The sequence below is a fragment of the Lynx rufus genome, unplaced genomic scaffold (genome assembly GCF_022079265.1).
Source record: "Lynx rufus isolate CCGP_SWC_20201006 ecotype Redwood Valley unplaced genomic scaffold, mLynRuf1.p SCAF_13, whole genome shotgun sequence".
In the NCBI taxonomy this organism is placed as follows: domain Eukaryota; kingdom Metazoa; phylum Chordata; class Mammalia; order Carnivora; family Felidae; genus Lynx; species Lynx rufus.
In genome coordinates, this window is record NW_025814827.1 from 52453955 (window position 1) to 52475843 (window position 21889).

The 21889-nt window shown below is 35.7% G+C and overlaps 1 protein-coding gene across 4 annotated transcripts in view; it reads right to left on the reverse strand.

Moving 5' to 3' along the window:
• Positions 1-1900: 1900 nt before the first annotated feature.
• The window catches only part of HECTD1 (HECT domain E3 ubiquitin protein ligase 1), a 92740-nt gene continuing 72751 nt past the window's right edge, over positions 1901-21889 (reverse strand). For all 4 annotated transcript variants that reach the window (XM_047075568.1, XM_047075567.1, XM_047075565.1 and 1 more), the window contains exons 29-43: positions 20236-20392; positions 17147-17369; positions 15989-16043; positions 15585-15767; positions 14994-15201; positions 14824-14909; positions 14479-14606; positions 12026-12227; positions 10436-10573; positions 8293-8900; positions 7267-7345; positions 7049-7142; positions 6192-6342; positions 3686-3830; positions 1901-3573 (exon numbers count right to left, since the gene is read on the reverse strand). In XM_047075568.1, the coding sequence (XP_046931524.1) occupies positions 3436-3573; positions 3686-3830; positions 6192-6342; positions 7049-7142; positions 7267-7345; positions 8293-8900; positions 10436-10573; positions 12026-12227; positions 14479-14606; positions 14824-14909; positions 14994-15201; positions 15585-15767; positions 15989-16043; positions 17147-17369; positions 20236-20392 (2595 nt within the window). In that variant the 3' untranslated portion in view covers positions 1901-3435. The remainder of the gene's footprint in view (positions 3574-3685; positions 3831-6191; positions 6343-7048; positions 7143-7266; positions 7346-8292; positions 8901-10435; positions 10574-12025; positions 12228-14478; positions 14607-14823; positions 14910-14993; positions 15202-15584; positions 15768-15988; positions 16044-17146; positions 17370-20235; positions 20393-21889) is intronic.

Consider the following 21889-nt stretch of genomic DNA (forward strand, 5'->3'; position numbering starts at 1 on the left):
CTAAAAGCCTAATATCCATTTTATTGGCACTTGGTAATTACAATGTCGTCATGTAATTGATTCACTTATAATGTTACTACCAAAAACTGAGTGGTTATACATTAAAGGAGAGCCCTTACAACCATACTTTAGGCTATGCTGTAAATGGTTTGTCTTATTAGTAAACTTATTTGTAAATGAAGTTTACTTTAGTTCAAAGTCTAAAAACAGAATGCAAGAGAGTATCTCTGTTCAGGTTGGCATGATATGAAGCCTTCTCCCCCACTCCCTATCTTATTCCTTTGACTCCTTGACATGTCTGGAAGCAAAGAGAACTTAGTCAACATAGAAAACCAATGACCTAATCCTTCTCAACTTTTCTAGATGTTTTTGCTGCTCAGTAGAGCACACAGAACTGTCTTAGGTAGAAAACATGTTTATGTGCATATAGGGTAGAAAGGCAGAAATAATGGAGGAAACAAATATAATCATGGTACTTTAAGATATCGTGCCATCCTATGGAATTCCAGGAGTTCTTTCATCTACAATACTGTTCTCCAAAAGAAGACATAAATGGACATTCCAGGCACTGATGATTCATTCAGTACTGTTTTTGTGTATGTGTGTATGGGTTTAAGTCTTTGTTTCTAAAAATCTACTTACATATTTAAAGTTTGCATCTATAAAGATCCAAGCAACCAGTCAATAATGGATTCTAAAAGCAAACCTGAGTTGGTTTAGACCCATTCAGAAAAGCAGAAGAAAGTCTTCTGACCTGCCAGAACAATGTGTATTGATCCGATACCTTTGCATTAAGTAGCCAAGGTCTGGGGAAAGCCCAGCCTAGATGAAAGTGCTTTGGAGGTCTTTCTAAGACATATTAGTTGGGAAACACTGTCCTAGTTGGTAGGCACTTAATCAGCAGCACATTCAGGTAACTGCTGAAACTGGTACACCAGAAGTAACTAGGGAGTGAACAAAATTAATTTTCAGGTCACACCAAAATAGCACTTGAATAACATCTTGGCACAGATTTCAGTACCTTTAGAGAATAACAATTAAAAAAAAAAAATACTAGGTAGATACCACAGAAAAGAAAGCTGAAGAATCCAGTATACGTGGAGACCCTAGTAGATATCTCGTAACACTTGACCCATGCAAAGTCAACTGTAATGTGGCTATCTGTCCTTCTAGGCTGTGTCATCTTGCTTCAGGTTTATTGCTGAACCGTGATGAACAGCTTTAAGTGATTTTCACACTCATGAAATTTATGTCTCAGATTGGTCAGCTGTACCTTGACTCCTAACATTTCATTTACTGAATATATAAGACTCATCGGTTTTACACGCTACAGCAATGTGCTATGCCAGGATTCAGCAAACCTTTTCTGCAAAGGGCTAGAGAGTAAATATTTTAGGCTTTGTGGGTCATGTGGTTTCTACAAAACCTCAGTTCTGCCATTGCAGTGTAAAAACAATCATAGATAATACATAAATGAACAAGCATGGCCGTGTTGCAATAAGTTTATTTATGGACATTTGAAATTTGAATTTCATAAATTTGAAATTTCATTTGAATTTTGACTTTTGAAATTTGAATTTCAAAAATTTTTCACATCATAAAATATTGTTCTTTTTTTGCTTTTTTTCAACCACCTAAAAATTTTAAAGCCATGCTTAGCTCATGGGCAATACAAAAGTAAGCAGCAGGCTATTGTTTGCTGACCCCTGTACTAGATTATAGATTAGTCTTGGTAAAAGCTGGGTATTGACAGACATTTTACAGACTTAAATAAATGGCAATACTAAGCACATAAACTGGATTTTAACTCTATCACTAGAATAAAGTTTTAGTCATGTATCCATGACTTTATTGAGACCATCACCACGACTATTTTTTGGATTAAAGCATAGGTCATACATTTAAATATTGCTATTGTGTTTTATTTTAACTTTTATTCTCAGAACTGTGAAACTCACAATAAGATGAATTATTTAAATGCTGCCACTGATTACATAGTCACAACATTCTCATGCAGAGAATAAAAACAGTATTCAAATGATTGACTATAGTGGGACATATCTCTTCTAATGTAGAAAGGGAATGTATGTACCTTTTAAACAGGTAAATAATGGGCAATTCCAAAAAAAATGCTTTTCACTCCTAAAAAAGCCATCTGTCTAAATCAGTCCTACTGACGTTTCTTTCACCTAAGGGCAGAGATGTGATAAATCACAGAATTTGAAAAATGGAAACAGAAGCCATTCTTCAAAACCAGGAAATGGCCATATCCTGGTGGTTTCTTTTCACACTAACAACATTCAGAAATCATTCTTGAATCTTAAACTACACATCCCTGCAGATACAATGGTAAATAGCAGATCTGGTGTTTAAAAAGTTAACACAAATAACTTGGCCATTCACAGCTGAAGAATACTTTAAGACAGAACACAACAGTTGGATCACAAGCATGTGAACATAGATTTCTCCTAGATTTCCAGTTTCAGTAAGTGTATTTACTATAGAAAAATACATTTCTTCATGTAGTAATTTCAAAAAACTATATCTCCGTGATTCAAAATAAAAACTATCTGGTTAAGTTCTTAGGTCTGACCGTTGCAGTGAAATAGTCACATGACACAGTTTTGTACGCTGCAAACATTTTAATGATTATTGTTGAGCATACATTTTGGAAATTTTTTACTTCAAACTGCAACAAGTTAAATAAATGTTTATAATATACAAAGAAAATACAACCAAAAGTAAAACTTGCTTTAAGTGTGCCTTGCATCTAGACCAGTGTTTTTTTTCCCCCTTAATATATCTTTACCTTTGAGCTGCACAAACACACTTAAGAATTTGATCTTTATAGTATGGCATTTAGGAAATAAAAATATACTCCCACCTCAAAGAAATAAAAAGGTTGTGCATGATTATATGCCAAACAAGAGAGAGAACACTAGAATACTCTGATAGTGCAGGCATCATTAAAAAGGAAAAGAAAAAGCTTGAGATGCTCATTAACTATGTTTTAAAGAAGCAGGATTTTTGACCAAGTAGCTTAAAAGCCAGCAAAACGGGGATCAGTGACGGCAACTGTAGTGTATGAAGTATGAAACGACAAACTTTACACAAATACACTGTTAGAAATTTACCAGTGAACACTGAAGATCTGAGAAGCTGCTCTTTGGAACAGTCAAGTAGGACCACCTTTTTCCAGTCACTAAGCCCTTGTAGCAACACACAGTGTTCTGTGCTATATACTTGCTGGCTGGGTAGTTAAAGGATTTGTTTTGTCATTAGCAGCTAACCAACTTATTCCACGTGTTCTTAAAGCCTTAATGGTTGAAATAAAGGCAAGTGTCATTAGCGTAGAGGATCATATACTTCTCTGCACACAAACACAAGAGGCTTCACTAGTATTTTATAAGTCTCTGATGTCTCCCATTTCAAAGCTCAATTGAGATGAAAGCCTTTCTCCATGGTAGCAGCTAGCAGGCGCTCTCTCATGATCTCCTCTGAAGAATATTCCGGTAACTTTAGATAATGCACACATGTATTTACTGATGGATAGCTTGCATCAGTAGCATCGACCTACAAAAAGAAAAGTGAAAACACAGAAGACCAGGACTTTAAATTTTTATTTCTTTCAATCCTGAAGTAAGTAAATTCCATTTGGATTCCTCGTTAGCTATAAAGTTTGTACCTTGCGAACAACTGTGAGCCTGGGATGCAGGTTAGCCAGTCCACCGGGGGGAAGAGTTGAGCAACCAGTGGTAAACTGCAAGAATGCTTTCCTTTCATCTGAAGACATGCCACACAAAACCCTCACGAATCTCAGGAAACCAGGGCTATAAGAAGAAAAATATAATTATACTCATGTGAGAGCTGATTTAAATGAAAAACACTACCACTACCTTGTAAGCCAGCAATAACCCAAAAAACAATTATCAGTAGTATCTAGAGTACTAGAGACTCTTGACTCAGCATTAAATGAGCAGATATAAGCTACTTTAAAAATATCCTACAAAGACTGTCTTGTACTTATAAACAGTCAGAACCAAAACATTGATGGAGTACAGGGATCAAATATGCAACAAAGCCAGCAAATCAGAAAAGCTCAAGATGCACATGCATAATTCATCTAAATATGGCTAAAGGGGATCTGAAACAATCCACTTTTGTTAACGGTGAAATAAACTGCTTCTATATACCACAACAGGCATGAATTTCACAATCATAATGTTAAAGAAAAGGGGGCACCTAGGTGGCTCAGCCAGTTAAGCGTTGGACTCTTGGTTTTGGCTCAGGTCATGGACTCATAGTTTGTGAGTTTGAGCCCCATGTCAGGCTCTGTACGGTCAGTGTGGACAGAGCCTGCTTGGGATTCTCTCTTCCCCTCCCTCTCTCAAATGAATTTTTAAAAAATTTTTAAAACTTAAAAAAAAAGTTGACTTAGGAAAAAAAATGCTATATAAACATTAGAGTTAAGTTTAAAGTAATTCATAATACAGCTGACCTTTGAACAACACAGGTTTGAACTGCTCAGGTCCACTTGTACCTGTAAGTTTTTTCAATAAATACAATATAGTACCGCAAATATATTTTCCCTTCTTCATGACTTTCTTTTTCATTATTATTATTATTTGAGTGTAGCTGACACACAATGTTATGTTAGTTTCAGATGTACAACATAGTGATTCGGTAAATTTATACATTATGCTATTCCATCACAAGTGTAGGTTCTCATAATTTTCTTAACATTCTTTTTTTTCTCCAGCTTACTTCACACAAAATATGTTCATGTTATTGGTAAAGCTTCTGGTAAGAGCAGGCTATTAGTAGTTAAGTTCTGGGGAGTCAAAAATTATATACGAATTTTCAACTGTGCTCCTAAAAAACCCTGCATTGTAAAGGGGTCAACTGTATTCTCTCATTTTAGTTAATTCGGAAACTTTTTTTTTTAAGTTTATTTATTTATTATTATTTTTTATGTGTATTTACTTTTGAGAGAGAGAGAGACAGAGGTGGGAGTAGGGGAAGGGCAGAGAGAGAGGAAGACCTAGAATCCAAAGCAGGCTCCAGGCTCCTAGCTGTCAGCACAGAGCCCAACTCAGGGCTCGAACTCACAGAGTGCAAGATCATGACCTGAACTGAAGTTGGATGCTTAACCGACTGAGCCACCCAGGCGCCCCATGTTTATTCATTTTGAGAGAGAGACAGAGACGGTGTGAGAGGGGGAGGTGGCAGAAAGAGCGGGAGACGAAGAATAACAAGCAGGCTCTGTGCTAATAGCACAGAGCCTGACATGGGGCTCGAACTCACAAAACTGTGAGATCCATACCCTGAGACGAAACCAAGAGTCAGATGCTTAACTGACTGAGCCACCCAGGTGCCCCTGGAAACTTTTAAAAAGAAAAGGTAATATACACCCTGTAGTCTTAAAAAAAAAAAAAAAAAAAAAAAATCTAATAATCAGTGGTATGAAAGAAAAAACAACTCAAGAACTGTTTCAGACTAAAGACCTATCCCTCCAAAAGTTCCTATCACAACCAAATGCTATTTCCTGGTAAGAGACAGTGGTGATGAGGGGAGTGCTATTAAGGACATTACTGGAGTAATCAACAAACCTGGACTATGGACTACAGGTTAGCTAACAGTATGAATTTGCTAGCTAATGTGGATACATGGGAGAATATCCGTATTTTCAGAAAGTGTACACTCAAGTATTACAGAGTAAAAGGGCACGATATAAGCAACATATTCTCAAATGGTTCAGAAAAAAACAGTATACATACACATATACCACGTGTAGGTATATATATAAATATGTGTGCTTATGCATAAATAATAAAAAGCAAATCTTAAGTAGAGTTGAATCTGGGCAAAGGCTATTTGGAAATTCTTTCAACTTTTTTTTACAAGGCTCAAATTTAAAAACAATAAAGGTTAGTATAAAAACAATGAAGCCTAAAGGTTTACAATTCACCCAACTCTTAAAAGAGCGAACAATTAAAATGGAATCTTAACACGAACAAAGACTCAATTTTCTTTTTGTATAAACTCAGCCTTATCAATGGATATGAAGACTTAACTGCTTTCTCACTTATTTTATGAATGTAATTCACTGAGTCATAGTTCTTTAGAGAATCTGTCATTTGATTTTGGGACATAAACTATTTTACTGACCTTAGAAAATAAGCAACACTTACCTGTCACGTGTATAACCCAACTTAGGTTCAGTATAATTAATAATATCCTCTGCTGCCCAGGATGGTGACTGGTTTCCACAAAGAATCATTTGGACTTCTTCATGGCTGAAGGAACTTAATTTCTCCATTGGGAAAACTTTATTAAACCCATCTACATTATACATAGCAAAAAATCAAAAACAATAAAACATGTAATTCAATTTCTAAGTTATAATTCCAAAATGCCAAATTTCAAATCAAAATACCTAATATCAACAGAATGGAATATGAATAAAATATTAATAATTTTTTTTAAAAAAACAAATATAAATTAAAATAGCTTGAAATCAAAGCTATGCTAAGGTTTTAAGTACAGAAATTTCCCTTAATACTGCAAATGTGAACCGAGATACTCGCTCGGTCACTATGGTCAGTAGCCAAATTCTAGTAATTTCTTAACCAACTCTTTGCATCATATGAGCTAGCTGAATCTATATTCTTTTTCAGAACTAGTAAGTGACAAACAGTCTAATATATTGTGCTTCAATTTTCTCCTGAAAAACTTGGGTTCTAACATGGTTTAAGTCATCCTGATCATGCAATGTGGAAAGTACGCAAACTTATGTTCATGTACAAATGAAGAAATGGAGGCCAAAAGTGGGTCCCCCATTACTTAGGAAGAACAAGCTGAGGGTATGCCACAGCTTGAGAACATTCCAACCTGTTCTGGGTAATCTGCAGGACCTAACTATCTGGAAGTCAAAAAACCACAGGGCAAATCTAGAGACTACCAGCAATTCTTGACAAGGTAAGTGCCTGAATTTCAACTGTCTCCAAGTAAAAGGAGAGGTATTAAGCTCAAGAGCCCTAAAAATTACCTCTAAAGGCTTCCATCTGTTTCTGAATACCCGTATGCATACAAAAGTCAAACATCAAATCCACATATTCTTCTGCATTATCCATTGTTATCATCTGCAAAGGAAAATTTGCCAACATTGTTAATATCCAGGGATGTTTTCAGTAGCTCCTACTACAACTGGCCTCATCTAGAGGATGTTTCTGAACTTAACAACTGTATCAAAAGCAAAATTTTTACCTCATCTTCCCCACTTGGCTTGAGATCCACAGCTGTAAAACCATATATTCTTGAGGAAGGGCAAAACTGGAAATTTAAACTGGGAAGACAAAAAGTGTTAGATTAACATTCAGCTACCATTGGTGTTTAATTTTTAAAACACTGCTGCCAAAACCATGATCCCCCCCACCCCTCTGGCTTAGATGTTAAGCATGAGGCCTTTTGAATGCAAAAACCCCATCCACAAAAACTAGTAGGCCAATCATCACCAAACCTGGCTTTGCAAAGACTGCAGGAAATCACCACCTTTCCAGATTTCATTTCCCTTTATGGCACAAAATTAATAAAGGGTTTTTGCAACAAATTAGGACAGCAACATCTTTACTTTTTTTTCCGAGAAGAAACTATTGCTTCACTAATGTTATTCAGGCTCTGTCCCTACCCTCAAAAAGGACCTTGAATATATAATAATTTATCAAACAAAACTTCTCAACATTATCAAGAAAGGAAGAAAGAGAGAAAAAGAAAAAGAAAAAGAAAAGAAAAGAAAGGAAAGACAGACAGACTTGCAGTCAACCCAAAATCACAGAAAAACATACCAAGGGTATAATACTACATGTATAGAAATCAAAAGAATTTTATCAAAAGATCTGTAGCATCGGAGTCAGTTAGTACAGCCATTGGGCATAAGGCCTACATATAAAGCAAACTACTTTGAGCTTTGCCAAATACACCATATATATTAATTAGCTATGATTTCTCCAAGTATCTTTGACTTTGGACTTTCATACAATATATATACATTAATCACATCTGATAAATCAGATAACCTTCCAGAGATTTGACAATTAATAAACTATATTCTGGTATTCTGAATGTTGTCTCTATAATATGAACTCTTTAAAATTCAAATCAATAATATTTCCTACAGCATATTATTGTTCTTAACCGACTATTTACTCATACATTGCAATTAGTGGGGACAAAGAAATAAAAGCTTTAAAATCTATTCATCCATTAGGTTGAAGAATGTATATATAAACTTACCCTAAATCCTCTATGCTAAGTGGAGGACCAGACCCTGATGGATTCTTTAGCACTAGTTCCTGTAATTTCGTGTTCTTCTCATCTTCAGAAAGACCTTTGTTGCTTAAAATCTGACGCCTCTTGACAGCAAGGTCTTTAATTTCTTTTAAAAATCGGGCTCGGTGTGGGTTTACTAGTTCAAAGTCTTCCCAAGTTAAAATTCCATTAAACCAAGCTGGGGGTTTTGGTTTGGGGGGATCTAGAATAAACTCTGATTTTGAATCCTCTTCAAAGCTTCCTACAGAGAGTGAATCATGACCTTCTTCTGTAGAAGCTTCAGACTGACTTTCAGTACAGTGTAAGTCTCTATCACCTCGTGACTCATAAATTAATTTACTCATATTGCTTTTAATGTCACCCATACACATAAGTTTAAAGAAAGGCTTAGAAATAGGTAAGTCCACAAGTCTATTGTCTTGAATGCATTTGGCCAAGAAAATCCCAAGGAAATGAAAGAGTTTTGTGATCCTTTCAAGCTCATCACTATCTTGTGGAAATGGTGCCGTGAACAGCCCACATGATCTCTGCACATAGTATCCGGGAGGTTTCAATCCGCCTCCAAGATCAACCTAATTTTTTAGAGGAAGAAATAAAAATAAAATTAAACAAAAGATGCATAAGTATTAAACATCTTCATCAATTTAGCTATATTAAAGTATTTATATATACCTTTTATTAGGTTTTGGTGACTGAATTTTCTTCTTTAAAACCATTTTAATAATATCAAGATTAATCAATAATGGGGGCCCCTGGGTGGCTCAGTCAGTTAAGCATCCAACTCTTGATCTCAGCTCAGGTCAAGAGTTAAGCATCCAACTCTCGATCTCACAGTTCAAGAGTTTGAGCCCCACGTTGGGCTCTGTGCTGTTAGCATGGAGCCTGCTTGGGATTCTTTCTCTCCCTCCCTTTCTACCCTTTTCCTGGTTGTGCTCTCTTTACATTAAAAAAAAAAAAGGCAAAGGAATTGAAGGCAAAAATGAACTAGTGGGACCTCATCAAGATAAAAAGCTTCTGCACTGCAAAGGAAACAATCAACAAAACTAAAAGGCAACCAATGGAATAGGAAAAGATATTTGCAAATGACATATCAGACAAAGGGCTAGTGTCCAAAATCTATAAAGAACTCACCAAACTCCACACCCAAAAATCAAATAATCCAGTGAAGAAATGGGCAGAAAACATAAATAGACACTTCTCTAAAGAAGACATCCTGATGGCCAACAGGCACATAGAAAGATGCTCAACGTCACTCCTCATCAGGGAAATACAAATCAAAACCACACTGAGATATCACCTCATACCAGTCAAAGTGGCTAAAATGAACAAATCAGGAGACTATAGATACTGGTGAGGACGTGGAGAAACGGGAACCCTCTTGCACTGTCGGTGGGAATGCAAACTACTCTGGAAAACAGTGCGGAGGTTCCTCAAAAAATTAATAATAGGTCTACCCTATGACCCAGCAATAGCACTGCTAGGAATTTACACAAGGGATATAAGAATGCTGATGCACAGGGGCACTTGTACCCCAATGTTTATAGCAGCACTTTCAACAATAGCCAAATTATGCAAAGAGCCTAAATGTCCTTCAACTGATGAATGGATAAAGAAATTGTGGTTTATATACACAATGGAATACTACATGGCAATGAGAAAGAATGGAATATGGCCTTTTGTAGCAACGTGGATGGAACTGGAGAGTGTTATGCTAAGTGAAATAAGTCACACAGAGAAAGACAGATATCATATGTTTTCACTCTTATGTGGATGCTGAGAAACTTAACAGAAGACCATGGGGGAGGGGAAGGAAAAAAAAGTCAGAGAGGGAGACAGCCAAACCATAAGAGACTCTTAAAAACTGAGAATAAACTCAGGGTTGATGGGGGTGGGAGGGAGGGGAGGGTGGGTGATGGGCATTGAGGAGGGCACCTATTGGGATGAGCACTGGGTGTTGTATGGAAACCAATTTTACAATAAATTTCATATTAAAAAAAGATCAATAATAAAAAAGTTAGAAAACCTGGCTTAAATTCTGAAAGCATAACTTATTTTTAATACTTTCTAAAAGCAGAATCACAATCACAAAATGGGAAATAAATCTTACATGACGAGATTCATCATCTGGAAAGTTATCATCACAAAGCCACGCTCCCAAATCAGTTCTCTGGAATTCTGCTGCCACCAGAGCATAAAATTCTAATGTAGGGCCCAAGCCAGTTCCTTCTTCTCCTAAAAATTCAACCTAAAATATGAACAAATTGTGGGGGAAAAGTGAGCTTAAAGAAAATGTTTTAAAATTATCCCATTCTTACCAAATAATACATTTTTTTAATAATAGCAGAATATTATAACAACACAGAAGTTTTATTCTAGTTTTTCTAAAAAGTATATTTATTGTACACTATTACACATTTAAACACCATGGTGAACATTGTTCACAAAGTGACTGATCTCTCACACCAACTTTACAAAATAGATTTTCATCCCTTTTGTTACACCAAAGGAAACCAAAGTTTAGATAAAAAGGTTAAATTATTTGCTTGAGGAAATGATGGCACACAGATTTGTCTGTGTGCCTATATGACACCAAAACCTAAACTCTTCCTCTATTCCTGACTTGAGGAAATTACTTCCAAGATTTTTGTGTCCATACTCTACATAGTCCCCAAATGATGTGAGAGGCAGCTTACAAAAACATACAGTGCATGGTAAAAAAATAAAATAATTAAGGATTTTTCTACTTAGAGGAATATACGGGTAGGAAGAATAAGATGAAAGCAAATAGAGTTTAAAGTGAAAGCCATAAGTCTCATATACTTTCTAAAGATACAGCGTATCTGTCACGATCAGTCTCTGATCCAAAAGATAAACTAAGCAGCTGGTTCATATTTGTGACAGAACAGAGATTTCTTTCATTGTCCCTCATAGAAGAAAGAATAAGCATATAGGATATGCTCGACAATGCCTACGATAACATCTCTACAGAAAATACATCATGTTTTATACTACCATTTATTATAACAGCTCTGAATACAGACCCATGGTATAATGCCAAGCACAGTTTAATATAAAACACTATGCTCCAAAAAAATGTGCATATCTAATAGCATAGCTTAATGTACAGGTAAAACTGAGAACATCAAAAAAAATTTTTTTATCTTTATTTATTTTGTGAGAGAGAGAGAAGACAGAGCATGAGCAGGGGAGGGACAGAGAGAGAGGGAGACAGAGAATCTGAAGCAGGTTCCAGGCTCTGAACTGTCGACACAGACCCTGATGTGGCACTTGAACTCACAGACTGCCAGATGATGACCTGAGCCAAAGTCCATCGCTTAACTCACTGAACCACCCAGGCGCCCCAAAATTGAGACTATCAAAAAAATCCTTAGTGAGTGCTATTATTCAGTTCAGGCTTCATTAAGAAATGAGAAGTATCCTTCAAAAAGACCAAGCATTCTCCTACCCCAAGAGGGAAGATACTCTTTGCTACTCATCAAATCAAAAGATCCTAACCTTTAAGGAGGTTAGCTGACATCCTATTTCAAAAGATGTTCTATGAGAGGGAAAGGCCTTACACAGAGAGCAGAGAAATCCTTTCCCGTTTCTATCTAATGCAGTTTGCATGCTGTGGAACAAACAGGTTGGCTGGTTCTCTGTCATTCCTGCATACTAAAAGAAATTCTATGTGCGGTACCTCAAGAACTGATTTCCGATCTGCATGTATTTGCATGACATTCTCAGCCCATTCCATCAGAGATTCACCACGTGGAACTTTTACTCTTTCATGCTTGAGACGACCCACTCGAAACTCCCCAGGATCATCTCGCCTTACACTACTGGTGGTCCTTGTTCTTTCCACGGTGGCTTCACGTCGGTTTTGTAACCACACTATTGCTCTGAAATAGAAAAATACTCATGTAGCTGTAACGTTCAGTAATAGTTTGAATGTACTACTAAACCAGCAACATAATTCCAAGATAAGAATTTTAAGTTGTATTTTATTAGGTGAGAAAATACAGTAAACTTTTTATTGTATCAATTATTATTTCCTCTCCAAGTTAAAACATATAAAGCTCTTTTATTATTTTCCTTAAACAAATTGAGGAAGTACTTGGGCCTGCACTTTTCCTCTTTACCTGAGTAATTAACAGATCAAAATAAAGGTCTCTGGTCCAAACCGCACAGAACACATAAAAATACACACAAACTGGGGATTAAAGGAATAGCATAGGGAATATAGTCAATAGTACTGTAATAGCATTGTATGGTGGACAGATGGTTGCTACCCTGGTGAGCACAACATAATGTACAGAGTTGCTGAATCGTGGTTGTACACCTTCAATTAATGTAATATGGTGTGTTAACTTCAATTAAAAAAATAGACAAACTTATGATACACAAAAATACAAGCAAATGATTTCTTAACTATCAGAGAAACTATAAAATGGTTAAGCTGACTTAATTATTTATTACTGTGATACAAACTGAAAAATGCTACTGATTTTAAAGTATTTTCTTTTGGGGATACCCGGCTAGCTCAGTTGGTAGAGTGTGCAACTCTTGATCTTGGGGTTGTTAAGTTCGAGCCCCATATTGGGTGTGGAGGTTACTTAAAGTAAAATCTTTAAAAAATAAAAAAATACTTTCTTTTGGACAATACAGAGCTAACCCCCCCTAGAGGGTGGGAGAATCTTGAACTAGAAGGAAGAAAATGAAAGATTTGCTCTCATGTGTGCTACAATTTGTTGTTAATCTCAAGCCAATCAGCTATAAACTCTGAGAATCAGTTTCCTCATCTATAAAACAGAAACCATAACCAATGCCACTTATGACAACAGGGCTATGATCTCATATGTACAAATGATTTGTAAATAGTATAACTATCATTATACTGCTCCATTTTAAATTATAACTTTTCTACTTACATCTACTTCGAAAGTATTCTGGGTACTCAATCATTCAAAAAATATTACTGAATACCTCCAATGTGCTGTACATACTGCTTTAGGAACTGCAGCTAGATCAGTGAACAAAAACTGCCAGAAATTCCTGCCCTCATCAAACTTTCATCTAGTGGAAGCAGACAGAAAAAATAAGTATAAAATTATGCAGTATGTTTGAAGACTGTAAGAAAAAAATGATGGCCAGAAGGAAGGAACCTTTCCATGTTATCAAAGGTATTCATAAGAATTTAATTTGGTATTCCTGAGATAATTTATGTAAGCTACTTAATAAACTGTATTGTAAATGCTGATGGAAAACACAATACATCTGATCCTTGAGTAACATAGGCTTGAACTGCATGGGTCCACTTATACGTGGAATTTTTTTTTTTTTTTAAATAAATAACAGGACTACACATTTTTCTTCCTTATGATTTGGGACCTGGTGGCTCAGTCGGTTAAGCGTCAGACTCCATGAATGAGATCATGGCTCTTGAGTTTGAGCCCAGCATTGGGCTCTGTGCTGACAGCTCAGAGCTTGGAACCTGCTTCAGATTCTGTCTCTCCCTCTCTCTCTGCCCCTTCCCCACTCACGCTCTGTCTCTCTCTCAAAAATAAATGTTAAAAAAATTTTTTTAATAAAAAATGAAACAAAACATGTTATTTTCCCTAGCTTACTTGTTTCTAAGAATACAGTGTAGGTGTGCCCAGGTGGTTCAGGCACCCTGAGGTGACTCCTGATTTGAGTCAGGTCACGATCTCACAGTTTGTGAGATCAAGCCCTGCGTCAGGCTCTCTGCTGACAGCATACAGCCTGCTTGGGATTCTCTCAATCTCTCTCTCTCTCTCTGCCCCTACCCCTCTCGCTCACACTCCAAATAAACAGACAAATAAAGAAAACTTAAAATACATGTTAACTGTTTATGTCATCAGTAAGACTTCTGGTCAATAGGAGAAGTCAAAAGTTATACTTTTTTAAATATGATTTTCAACAGTGCAGAGGGGTTGGCGTCCCTAACCCCACATTGTTCAAAGGTCAACTGTAACAGAGTACATATCCAACTGGAAACCAAAACGTGTTTCAATATTGATAACTCTTTATAAGAAAACAAGATAATATATTCCATCAGTCCTGACATAAAGTATACTTGCACATTTTGAGCTTATTTGACATTAAAAAAATATTAAAGGACACATTTCCTACCTTGACGCACCAAATGCTGTACATGTGAAATAAAGCTGTCTAGTTTCAAATGGTATTAGAAAAGGACACTTGCTGGTTAACTGTTCACACCAGTCTGGCAGAGCCCCACTTGCCAATGCCAATGGTTCCTGTAAATTAACAAAAAACAATGTCTTAAGCCAATTATTTACAAAGACAAAAAGGAGTTCTTAAAAGTAATTAACGAAGAAATTAATACAGCAGACCATATGGTCTAAATCACTGAATCAGAGAAACAGTAGAGATGGTGGAAGGTAGAAAAGGAAGAAGAGAGAGTACTTGAAAGTCCAAAAGTTACAGACTGAAGAGTTCGACTGAGTTTATTACCTCAATCTGCTGCAGAATTTTTGTTGTGATTTTTTTGCTAGTGAATTCATCTGGTGGAAAAGTAAACTGGGGCTGCTCATCACCTTCTGTAAAAGTAATAAAATTAATAGAAACATAAACTGACTTCCTTTTTAAAATGCCATAGAAATGAAACAAGGATTCTTACGGACCTTCTTGGGATATTCTTGAATAAGGGTCACTTGCAACTATATAGAGAATACGCAGCAGCTGAAGGACATCTTCCACTCCACAAGAATTCTGACCATTACCGGCTTTGGCCTGAGGTTGTTCTTTCGTCAAATTAAGAATATCACTACTCTGAAGGGTAGAAATGGCTCCCTGGTTTAATCCAGACTTTGTTCCATGCTCACAAAAATCCTATAGAAAAAATTAGCAAACTAGCCATTAATCACATTTTCAAGAAAAGCAATATATCATACTATTAGTATTTGAAAATGCTGAAATTTTTCAAAGAATTGCCTTCTTTTTAAATAAAAACACTATTACCCAAATTGAAAATCAATGTGTTCTAAACCATTAGAGCTCCCAAATAAACTATAACCACTGTAAGCTATAGTTAAAACCATGTACTTAGATCCAATATCACAAATCATATTTGAAATTTTAGTACTTGGCATATTAACATTAATTCAACCTCATTTTTTCAAACATGTCCCAATGAACCTTTTTCTTAAGAATCTTAAAAAGCTGCAAACAAAGCACAAAGCCATTCCCAATTGTGTTTTGAAGCCAATATATACCTTATATGCAGCTATGAGCTGAGAACAATTTCTGTTTTTCCTAATACTTTTATTAGTGCCAGTTAATTTCCAGTGGCGCAGGAAAGCGGCGTCTGCATTCTTCTGCAGGTAGGTTATCAAGTCATTCTTTGGTAATTCATCAGTGCCAAGGTACTGTTCCACATGCTCTATAGACCAACAACCCTACAATAGGAAAAACCAAATGTTGGCCTTTCCTGATTAAAAGTCTATGCTATTTCACATGCATTACATAAGGTAGCTTTAAAATCATGCATTTAACCTCATCTAAAGAATTCCTTGTTAGTAATTTTTTCCCCTCAAACGTTCAATTAAAAGTATCAGTTTTTCTTTATTTTTCCCTTTTTTCACTAAGTAGCCAAGAAGACCCATTTAATATAACTTACCATTTTTCCATTTTCCTTCTCTTTGTCAGAATCCTTCATTTCTCTGTACATGATTCTAAACATGAAGATATTTTTCACATTAATTCATAAGTCAAATGATTTGTGGTTATTTCCAATAAGGCTTCAATTCTTTAAAAGATATATGAATGATGTCATTCATTAGCCGTATGTTTAAACATTAAACTCAGGGAGAATTTATGAAAATAAATGTGTCAAACATGGGGGAAAGTAGCAGAAATCATGTTTCTGAAAAAGAGCTACTATTTACAAATTTAGCAGAATTGCAAAGAACGCATACATCAAACCTAGAACTTTTAAAGGTATGAAGTAATACATTATGTCATGTTATAACTTTCATATACTGTTGTAAAAATAAAAAGAGATGAGAAATGGTTTGCTTCTGGGTCAAGATAGAAAAATAGGATAGGAATAACATGGACCAGGAGCACTTATATTCACACAGGCAGTGAAGATCAAATTTGAAACTTTAGTAAAAATTGAACAGGGTGGGGGAAATACCCTGACAGCCTTGTGTACTCTCTCAAAAGGATCTACATCACTTTATTAGACATTATATAAAATTATCAATGATGTTAACAAAACATCAGAAAAATAAGTTTACATAAGGATGATTGTTAAGTATTATTAAATTATATTAAACTATATTATTATATAAATAATTATTATAGGGAATACTGAGCACCCAGACAATATTGAAAACACTTTATGTATATTAATTCATTGATTCCTCATAGCTACTCTCATTTTACAGATTAATAAAATGAGGCACCAAAATATTAAATGTGCCCAAGTTCATTATTCATTACTTGTTCAACGAATGAATGAACAAAGAGAGGTAGATTTAAACTTGCAAACCCCAAAACAAATAACAAATAGAAAATATTTTTAGTACTTCATACACAATCCCAAAGAGTTCAACAATTATTACATAAAATATTAGTCTAGTTTATTTCTAATTAAACCAGTTGAAACCTTAAACCATTTTACATCATGTGTCAGAAACACTCTTGTCTGCTGCTGTAAACCAAGAGAACAAGAACCATTTTGTTTCTACAGGAAAAAATACAGAACTACAATGCTTCTTGGCTCATGTACCATGAAAATATTTACTTAAAACATTACGTGAAAATCTCTTACGTGTATGTTGGCTCCCAAATACGCCTAAGTTTATCTGATTTCACATTGCCATTACAGGACAACTGAAGCAATTTTTGTACATAGTAAAAAATAGTTGATCTGAAATTAGTGAGTGGTAATTCAACTTCACGAGTTGTTCCAAGACCTGTTACTTTCAAAGTGAGGGCTAATCGAGGTGATGGAGTACATTCAACTTCTTCTAAGAGCTCTGAATGAGGTGTTCCTAAAAATAAGACATCAAAAAAATTACACTAAAACAAACAGTCCAGAAAGAACACTGCACTGGGAGACAAAGCTACATGGTATCTAAACTCTTCTGTCATTTATTAGCTAAAGACAACAACTACTTAGGACTCTCCTGGCATCAACATTTTCGTTTTTTAGAAATGAAAACAATCAACCTAGGTTACTTAAAGATGGCACTAAAGCTGCATTTATGCATATGATAGGGATCTCTCATTATTACAAGAAAACACATGCCACTATCAACAACAGCCAAAGTATGGAAAGAGCCCAAATGTCATCGATGGATGAATGGATAAAGATGTGGTATATATATACAATGGAGTATTACTCAGCAATCAAAAAGAAAGTATGAAATCTTGTCATTTGCAATTACATGGATGGAACTAGAGGGTATTATGCTAAATGAAATTAGTCAGAGAAAGAAAAATATCCTATGACTTCACTCGTATGAGGACTTTAAGACACAGAACAGATGAACATAAGGGAAGGGAAGCAAAAATAATATAAAAACAAGAAGGGGAACAAAACATAAGACTCTTAAATATGGAGAAAAAACAGAGGGTTGCTGGAGGGGTTGTGGGAGGGGGTATGGGCTAAATGTGTAAGGGGCATTAAGGAATATATTCCTGAAATTATTGTTGCACTATATGCTAACTAATTTGGATGTAAATTAAAAAAAATAATATTAAAAATAAATTTCATTTAAATTAAAAAAAAAGGAAACACATGCTAACTGTGTGATTTCAGAAACATTTTATTCTTATAAATGAGAAAACTAAAATTATTCATAATTCTACATAGAGAAAAAAACCACCTACTGAGAAAACCACATACTCTGGTCAATGACCTGCTCATGTTCAATGAGTGGATTGTGAGGTAAACACCCACACCCACACCCACATACAGGTTCACAGTGTATTTGGTGGTGCAATCTTTTTTTATTAGTTCAGGAATTTTTTCCTCATATCATGATAGAGTCTTTTAAAGTATTACTTTATTCATTGCATGGCATTCATACCATTATACCTTAACTGAACCATATCCCTGTTATTATACATAATAAAGGTCATTTCTAATTTTCTGACAATATAAATAATACTTCTATAGTCATCAGTATATATAAATCTGGGTACAGAGCCAGTATTTCTTTGGTATAGACTTTTAGTAGTAACAATATGAAATATATTGCCAAAGAGCTCTACAGAAAACTTGTAGAAATTTATATTGTAGGAATTTATATTCCCTAGCATAGGTTTTTCTTTTTTGAAGGGATCTTGGAATATCTTGATTCAGTCTATACACATCCTCACCATAAAGCATTATACTACGAAGCATACTTACTTCCATATTTAACACAGGTATCCTTCTATCATGTAAAGAATACATTCTATACTTAATCAACATTTAAGTCTTCCTTAAGGATAATATACTGAGTACAATACTGACGTTTATTGAAGCACACACCAACTGTCATGCTAATAACCTTATATGTTTTGCCTCATTTAAATCTTTTAACTACCTTGTCAAACAGAAACTATTATTTTCTACACGTAAGAGGTGAGAAAATTCAGGCTTACACTGATGATATGCTCAGTATATTAGCTTCCTATTGTTGTTGTGACAAATTACCATCAACCAGGTGGTTTGAAACAACTAGTTCTAGAAGTCAGAAATCTAAAATAGGTTGGCAAGGCTTTGTTCCTTTTTGGAAGCTCCAAGAAAGAATCTGTTTCTTTCCCTTTCCTAGCATCTAGAGGCTGCCCATATTCCATAGTTCATGGCCCCTCATCACTCTCATCTCAGCTTCCTGTTGTCTAATCTCTTTCTCTGTCTCAGACCTTCCTGTATTCCTCTTATGTGGACCCTAGTCATTACACTGGACCTACCCAGATAATCCAGGATAATTCTCCTATCTCATCTGCAAAGTTACTTTTGTCAGGTTAACATTACCTATTCATATATTCTGGAGGTTAGGACCCACATGCCTTTGGGGGATCATAAGTATGCCTACCACAACCAAAATAGACTTGTAAGAGAGAGAGTTACCAGGATGAATAACTCCAGAAACCATAAATGAAACCACTATACAACATTTCTTTTTCTTTTTCTTTTTTGCTTTAAAGAGAAATAGAGCAGAGGAGGAGCAGAGACAAAGGGAGAGAGAGAGAATCCCAAGCAAGCTCCAAAGGGTCAGTGCAAACAAAGCCCAAACCACAAGATCATGACCTGAGCTAAAGTCAGATGCTTAATCAACTGAAGCGCCCCATACAACTTTTCAAAATAAAATCTGAACAGGAATAATTCATAGCAGTTCAGATCTAGTGGATTACAGGATACAAACAATCCACCTTTATTTTTTTTTTTTTTAAATTTTTTTTTTTTTTCAACGTTTATTTATTTTTGGGACAGAGAGAGACAGAGCATGAACGGGGGAGGGGCAGAGAGAGAGGGAGACACAGAATCGGAAACAGGCTCCAGGCTCTGAGCCATCAGCCCAGAGCCCGACGCGGGGCTCGAACTCACGGACCGCGAGATCGTGACCTGGCTGAAGTCGGACGCTTAACCGACTACGCCACCCAGGCGCCCCCAAACAATCCACCTTTAAATGAGTCTTCCTTTAAAAATTACACAAATACAAAACACAGTGCTTTAAATATACTGTTATTTGCTCCTTTAAAAATAATCTCATTTTTAAGGACTTGTGGCTGATATACAGTTTTTTTCCTGAAAACTTTTACTTATCAACCTGCACATATAAATAGCCACTTACTTTCCTGATTAGATATAACTACCTTCTTTGGTATCTATTAAATTTAAATCACAAAAACTAAAATACACAGTACCTGGGGGCGGAATCTCTAGATCAGTTGTTTGTTGGACATTAGTCCGACCAGGTCTAGGATCAAAAGCAGGAACCAAAGCAGAAAACTGCCGCTTAAGCACATAATCATCATCCCATGTTCTCCGACGTCCTCCTTTAGTTTCATACTCTTCTTCTTCCTATTAAAATAAAATTCCACATACAGACAAACAAGTTAAAACTTTTCATTATTACAAAAGTGATGTGCTATCTATTTCTTTTTTTAAGTTAATTTATTTATTTAGGGAGAGAGAGTGTGTGTGCAAGTGAGCAGGGGAGGGGCAGTCAGAGAGGGAGAGAGAGAATCCCAAGCAGGCTCCAGCTGTCAGCACAGAGCCAACATGGGGCTCAAACTCACGAACCCTGAGATTACCTGAACTGAAATCAAAGAGCCGGATGTTTAATCGACTAAGCCACCCAGGTGCCCCAATGTGCTATCTTTAAAATAAGGTGTATAATAAATACTTCTCTATAGGCATTACACTTCCTTATTTAGCTGTATTTCTTAAACACACAATGAGCCAATATAAACATATATAGGCACATACATTTCTTTTTTTTTTTAATTTTTTTTTTTCAACGTTTATTTATTTTTGGGACAGAGAGAGACAGAGCATGAACGGGGGAGGGGCAGAGAGAGAGGGAGACACAGAATCGGAAACAGGCTCCAGGCTCTGAGCCATCAGCCCAGAGCCCGACGCGGGGCTCGAACTCACGGACCGCGAGATCGTGACCTGGCTGAAGTCGGACGCTTAACCGACTGCGCCACCCAGGCGCCCCAAGGCACATACATTTCTTAATGATTTAAGCTTACCAAAAAGTAAGTTGCTTTAGTGGTGGTTACATAGAACTACACATGATAAAATGACAAAGAACCACATACATACATTGCACCAATATCAATTTCCTGATTTTGATATTATACTCTAATTAGGTACGATGTAACCACTGGAAGAAATTGGGCAAAGGGCACAAGACTGCCCTAGTATCTTTGCAATTTCCTGTGAATCTGTGAACTTATTATTTTTAAATAAGTTGCTTTTTAAAAAATGAAAACTTTATTACATACTGAATTATATACAAAATATAATGCCAGGAAGTTGCTTTAAATAATGACGGGACAGATAAATCAAACACGTTTGATAAAGTGCTAGTAACCACTAGAATCAGATGATGTGTTAGTGGGATTCCATGCACTATTCTACTTTTAGAATGTTTGAAAATTTCCCTAATGCAAGTTTTGAAGGAACATTTTCTCCTCCCCTTCACTATTACTATCAACAAAAAAAGAGTTCAATGAATTATAGATGTTGCAAATGTCTGATGTAAAAAGTAACAATTATGTATGTACTTAGAGAGACACACATAGCCCCTCATGTTCTGAATACTTAATTAAAATTAACTTTTAGAACAATCAAAGGTATACTTGATAGCTCTGTAGTCAGAACGTTTGGGTTTTAGTCCTAGATCCAAAACTTCTATGTTTGACCTTTACCAATCACTTCATCTGAAAATCAAGACTAATAAGAACCCTCAAAAAGTTGTTAAAAGGTTTTAATTAGTTAATACACTTAAAGTATTGAAAACAGTGCCTAGGACTTAACTAATGATCAATAAATGTTTAGCTAATAGACTAA